This window comes from Dipodomys ordii, unplaced genomic scaffold, assembly GCF_000151885.1.
Source record: "Dipodomys ordii isolate 6190 unplaced genomic scaffold, Dord_2.0 Scaffold181, whole genome shotgun sequence".
Classification (NCBI taxonomy): Eukaryota; Metazoa; Chordata; class Mammalia; order Rodentia; family Heteromyidae; genus Dipodomys; species Dipodomys ordii.
In genome coordinates, this window is record NW_012267397.1 from 691,897 (window position 1) to 698,054 (window position 6,158).

General features: G+C 47.1%; 1 protein-coding gene across 1 annotated transcript; it reads right to left on the minus strand.

Moving 5' to 3' along the window:
- Window positions 1-2,536: 2,536 nt before the first annotated feature.
- LOC105999130 (chromosome unknown open reading frame, human C1orf216) lies at window positions 2,537-5,550 on the minus strand. The gene is made up of 2 exons (XM_013034063.1): window positions 5,511-5,550; window positions 2,537-4,411 (listed from the first exon to the last, which is right to left on the minus strand). Exon 2 carries the CDS (start codon window positions 4,404-4,406, stop codon window positions 3,717-3,719), a length of 690 nt encoding a protein of 229 aa, XP_012889517.1. The 5' UTR covers window positions 4,407-4,411; window positions 5,511-5,550; the 3' UTR covers window positions 2,537-3,716.
- Between the last annotated feature and the right edge of the window lie 608 nt (window positions 5,551-6,158).

The window sequence follows — 6,158 nt, forward strand, 5'->3', positions numbered from 1 at the left end:
CTCATCTACCTGTGCACACAAGGGTTACACAAGGACGAGGAAAGAGGCTTCAATCTTAATGCATACAGAGCATCTTCAGGTCCTTTAGCTCAGTCTTACTACTGCCACAAGTAGAAACTGAACAGCAATTGCCCCAGTTCTTCCTACCATCAGTAGCCAACATACTTGATGGGGAACAACCATTGAGGTTCTATCTCATTTTTTTCTGCCCCAAACTCTACTGTACTAGCTGTCTCTCTCTGGCTAGTCTCCTTTCCAAATCCACCTTTGGGCCTAGACCTCTCTCTAGACCCCAAATGATAACAGAATTCCAGTAATACAATCAACCATAGTTTCCTAGTTTTGGCTTTCATCTTTTTCTCAGCTGAGAGAACCTTCTTCCCCCCCCCCCCCCACACACACCCAAGGCCTGTAGCATGCTAAGCAAGAATCCACTGTGGAGCTACATACTCAGACTTCAGATTTTTTTAAGTATTGGCATTTGAACTTACAGCTACACACTTGATAGTAGGACATTAATCACTTGAGCCATGCCTCCAGCCCCGTTTTTCACTATTTTTTGCCAGTCCTGGGGCTTGAACTCAGGGCACTGTCCCTGAGCTTCTTTTGCTCAAGGCTAGCACTCTACCTCTTGAGCCACAGAATCACTTCCAGTTTTTTCTGTTTATGTGGCACCGAGGAATTGAACCCAGGGCTTTATGCATGCTAGGCAAGCATTCTACCACTAAGCCAAACTCCTAGCCCCCTCACTAGTTTTTGTTTTTGGCCGGTCGTGGGGCTTGAACTCTGAGCTTGGGCAATGTCCCTACACTCTTCAGCTCAAGGCGAGCGCTCTACTGCTTGAACTACAGTGCCACTTCCAGTTTTCTAGTGGTTTATTGGAGATAAGAGTCTCATGGACTTTCCTGCTGGGCTGGCTTTGAAGTGTGATCCTCAGATCTCAGCCTCCTTAGTAGCTAGAATTATAGGCATGAGCCACTGGCACCCGGCTCCTCACTAGTTTTTAATAGATTTACTTTTATTTTTATTTTTTTTTGTAGATTGTGGAGCTTGAATTTGGAGTCAGGGCATTGTCCATGAGCCTCTGTGCTCAAGACTAGTGCTCAACCTCTTGAGCCACAGCTCTACTTCCTAGTTTCAAATGGTTAATTGGAGATTAGAATCTCACGGGGACTTTTCTGCCTGGGCTGGCTTCAAACCTCCATCCTCAGATCTCAGCCTCCTAAGTAACTAGGATATAGGTATGAGGAAGTAGCACCTGGCTTTACATAGGCTCTTACTTCCCACCTGGACCTTTATCTGAACTATAATTCACCTACTTTAGACTTTCTGTCATACTGGGATAACAGGTGCATGCCACCACATCCAGCTTCCCTTTGTGGAGACAGAGATTTTTTTTTTTTCAGTTGTGGGGTCTGAACCCTGGGCCTGGGCACTGTCCCTCAGCTCTTCATCTCAAGGCTAGCGCCCTACCACTTGAGCCACAGTGCCACTTCTGGCTTTTTCTGCTTATGTGGTGCTGAGGAATCAAACCCAGGGCCTCATGCATGCAAGGCAAGCAAGCACTCTACCACTGAGCCACCTTGCCAGCCCCCTAAATTAATTTTAATAGTAATTTTTTATTGATTGTGATTACATAAATTTCACAATTTCACAGTATTGTGGGATAGCAATACTTAAAGTCACAAACACATTCTAACCTTCATAGGACAAATTAAATTTTTATTGTCTTTTAAGTTGTACTTTTTTAAAAGATGGAATCTTGTGGAATTTTCTATCTGGGATGGTCTGGAACCATAATTCTTCCAGTCTCAGCCTCCCACATAGTTTAAGATGTCAAGTGTATGCCACCCAGCTATGGGTTAAAAAGGAGTCTCATGAACTTTTCTGCCCTGACTATCCTTGAGCCAGTCTTAACCTCCAAGTAATAGGGGTCTGATTTCCCCAGTGTCTCCCCCAACTTCCCAAGACTATGCTCAAAAGAGGAATTCAGATGGGGGTAGAAGAAGTCACCAGGTCACAGATAGCAAAGAAACACTCAAGAACTTTAATTCTCTGCATGTGTTTATTTGTCCTAGGTTGGTCCAGAAGCCAGGTTCACATTCAACATGCAGGATCTACAGACAGATATTCCCCAGGGTCCATGCTTCACCCTCTCTCCCTGTCCATACACCAGTCCATACAACGGGGTAGAATTAGAGGTAGAAAGATGCCCATATGTTTTAGGTAGAGGTTCTGAGGGCCAGAGGCAGCATTACTGGTTCCCAGGCCACTGTTTGGCTGCAAGCATTCAGTGCTCACCATCAGGACCTTACATGCTCTTGTCATCCAAATCTTGGTTCTCCCTAAGACTTGACCACTCTCCAACTCATAGAGCCTCTGCTAATCTGCCACTCCCTGTATAAAGGGTCATGTAGTAATGGAAAGGGGTATGACTCAGAACTCTAGAAGCTCCTACAGGTTGGACTGCCCTGCCTGCCCCATTCAACTAGAGAGCTGAGCTCTGTTTCATAGAAATGAACCAAAACAACTGGATACTCAACGTTGTAAAGTCAGGGAGGAACCTAGGAAATGTGGCTTTTCCTAACACAGCCTGAGAACACCATCTCTCAGAAACTCAAATCAATATGGACTTCAACATCTTTTCCCAGTGGAAAGGTGTGGTTTGTTTGGGAACTCCATTTTCCTATTCCTTACAGGATTGCACCATCACCTTCCCATGGCGAAAGGCAGCATTCAAGAGGATAGTCTTCCACATCCTTCTCTGTCCCCATGTCACAATTCCCAGTTCCCTCCCTGATACCAATTCTCAACTATCCAGACAAAACTAGACAAAATGTGAAGGCAGGCTAGAGCAGCCAGCCTATAACTGATGATGTAGCTCATCAGTTAAAGGACTTGCCTGGCCTTCACAAAGACTTGGAGATCATCAGCACTGAAAAAAAAAAAAAAAGAACCTCTTACAGACAAAACAACAAGAGGGACACAGTCTTAGCAGAGCAAAGTCTGGATTAAGTGAGGGGAAAAGAGAAGGAAAGGTAGTGTGGGAAGTGCCAGAAGAATGTATCAGCCACAACCCTCAGATAAATGACAGTAGGCTAGTATTCTCTTGCTAGGAAGCAATGGGACCCAGTGGAGAAAAATGGCTGGGGTAGATTTGGGTGACACAGAGTATGGGTAGATGCCCTCCAGGTGTAATGAATGTATACTGGCACATACCTGCGTATGAGACTGTCATAAATACACATGCTTTCAACAAACACTTCCTATACACACACACACACACACACACACACACACATACACACCCTTTCATAAATAACTGAACACACAAAGATTCACTCATGTATGCCTGACATAAGCCAGAATAATCAAACTCCCACCTAAGTACACACACATTCTGCATGTATAATCTCCCTTGTGAATCTAATAAACACAATTCTAGGTACATAGCTATACATGAATATACACAGTTACTGACTCTTACATACATGCTACATATACACATTCATTCTCACACACTGATAGTCTGTTTGTACATGTGCACACAAAGCTCATTCACACACACATGAATATTCCTGCCTGAGTCAACATCACACACGTACACTTATACTTACATGCACTCATGCCAACAGGCAATCATGCACTTACTTGTGCACAATCACACATTTGTCTGCAGATACACACTTAAGACTTTTGCACACTTGTGGAGGCAGTTAACCCTGGTCCTGGGGCCTGGATGGTGCTGCCCTCTGCTGGAGACAGCGAATAAGCTCCTTTCTGTTGTCTAGTATAGTGTCGAAACTCTCCTGCAGCCGGGCCTGCTGGTCAACCAACTGATGCTGCAGGGCCCGGATCCACTGCAGCAGTGCCAGGCGACGGTACATCACCAAGTGCACGTGGTGCTTCTCCTTCTCCTGCTCTTTGTAGCGCTCCTGAGCCTGCAGTTGCTGCACAGCTTGGGCCACAGAGGGAAGAAAGGGATCTGGAGGACTAGGGTCTCCAGGGGTCCCACAGGTGGGCTCTGGACTGCTGCTAAGGCTGTCAATGCTCAGGGAGCTGCTGGCATAGCCAATGTCCTCCAGAGGGGAGCAGACATTGCTGACACCACCCAACTTCTCAGGCTCAGCACCAGTAATCTCTGCACCCTCTGGGGGACTGCGGACCACCTCATCAAGGAGTCTAGTGGTCTGAAAGGCCTGGTTGTCAGAGGGTGACTCAGAGGAGCTCCTCATCAGGATAGGCTCCACTTTGCTTTGCATCTCATGCCAATTCTCATTGGCATCCTTGGCACTCTCCATGAAGTTGGAATTGCTGTCTGGTTGGAGTTCGGGCTGACATACTGCAGGAGGCAGGCCCCCCAGGAACTGGGCTCCTTCTGCTAGCCCTGGTTGGATGGTGAACATCTGGTCTGTGAAGGGAAAACAGAAGAATGCATCACAACCGGACAGCACAAGGTACCCCAAATCATGGCAGCCGGGCTGCAAAATAGTCCCTTTCCCTTAGTCCTGGAACACTTTCCCTCAAGATTTTCCTCTTCTCTTCTGACCATTTGTTCTCAGTCTTTTGCATAGGGTTCACCTCAGCCCTCGGAGGCAGGCTGTCTTCTCATTCTATCACTTTTCCCCAGATGATTCCCTTTTCTACTTTGCTTCAAGAACTACCACATATTGGTTACCCTCTGATCTAGTCCAGCCCAGATTTAACTGCTATCCATCCTGCAATGAACCCTAGGCTCCTCAAATTCTACACATCCAAACAGCAAAAGATTACTCTCTTCAGTCCCTCCAGCCACGAGGCTAGGGGCATACTATCGTACTCTTCTTCCTTGCTCCATCTCACTGGTCACTACATTCTGACAATTCTTCATTTCCACTTTCACTTGATTCTGGCCATTCTGATCTGGATGTTGGCCACAACTTTTTCATGAATCTAACGCCAACTCTAAAAGTCTAGATCTGATTTGTCACAGCTCTGAATGCCATCCCTAAACTCTGGCTAAATCTCTACAGGGCCTTCCAGGCCCTGCTTGACCCCTTGCCCTGGGCACTCCTCCAGTCTTGCATCATGCCTCTCTGCCTCCCACCACACCAAACTGCTCAGAGACCTCAGAATACACTACCATTCTCCCATACTCTTCCTTTGGCCTACAAGATCCTGCCTTACCTTTCCCTTCTTAGTTCACCCTTTTCCACCCAGCCCATTTCTTCCTTATACTTCAAAGTTCAGCTCTACTTCTCTGATGCCTTTCTAATACTCTCTGGTTGCCCTATTATGCAGCAACCAACACAATTAATTCTTCCTTCCTCTGGCTCCTCACTGCCCTGGGTCCACATCCTCTTATCCGTGTATGTTTTCAATCCCCATCATACAGAGTTGATGGTCAGTAGGTATTCAACTGCAAGTCTTTGTTTAAACAAGCTCAAGATAGTTTATAGTCTGGCTGTCTGAGGGGACTCCATCATATCCCCAGGATCCTGCATGACACTAGCAGGTATCATGATACTTACCGAATGAGTGAACTGGAAGAGAGAACTCTAGTGGGATTTCAGTACTCTGGAAAACACAGCACTAATGGCAGTTGGCCATGGCTGATGCCCAGGACTGGCTGAGCTGGCTTCAGTTTCCTCTGTGCCCTAGGGAGCTCCCTCTTGACCCCTTCCCTTCCAGTGCTCTAGGAACAGGTTTACTACCTTGTGTCTCTGCCCCTAGCTTGTCCCGAGGGCTCTCACTCTTCCCTAATAACCAGCTTCTACCAAAAAATGGGTTTAGAATTGACAAGAGGTTTGGATTTCGGATCCTGTAAAGTAGCAGGGCCCCTGAACACATTCAGTGCCAGGCCTAGTCCTGGAGGAAATGCTGTAGGGACACTGCCTTTGTATCCTGGAATGGGGGACAGACCCTGGAGATCTTCTCCTTGCTCCTTTTTTTTTTCCTTTTCCTCAACTTAGGGCCACGAATGAATCCCCCCCGGCAAGTTAATCCACAAACTGCGCAAAGTGGGGGGTGAGGCTGTAAGATGGGGGGATTGGTGGTCCCCCCCTCTGCACCTGGCAGAAGGCAACCTCAGCAGACAGAGGACAGTGACCATCCTCCCCCAATCTCCGCGGAGGCCACAGGGTGGAGGCTGAGACTCTCGCCTCCCTCCTTCTCTCCCG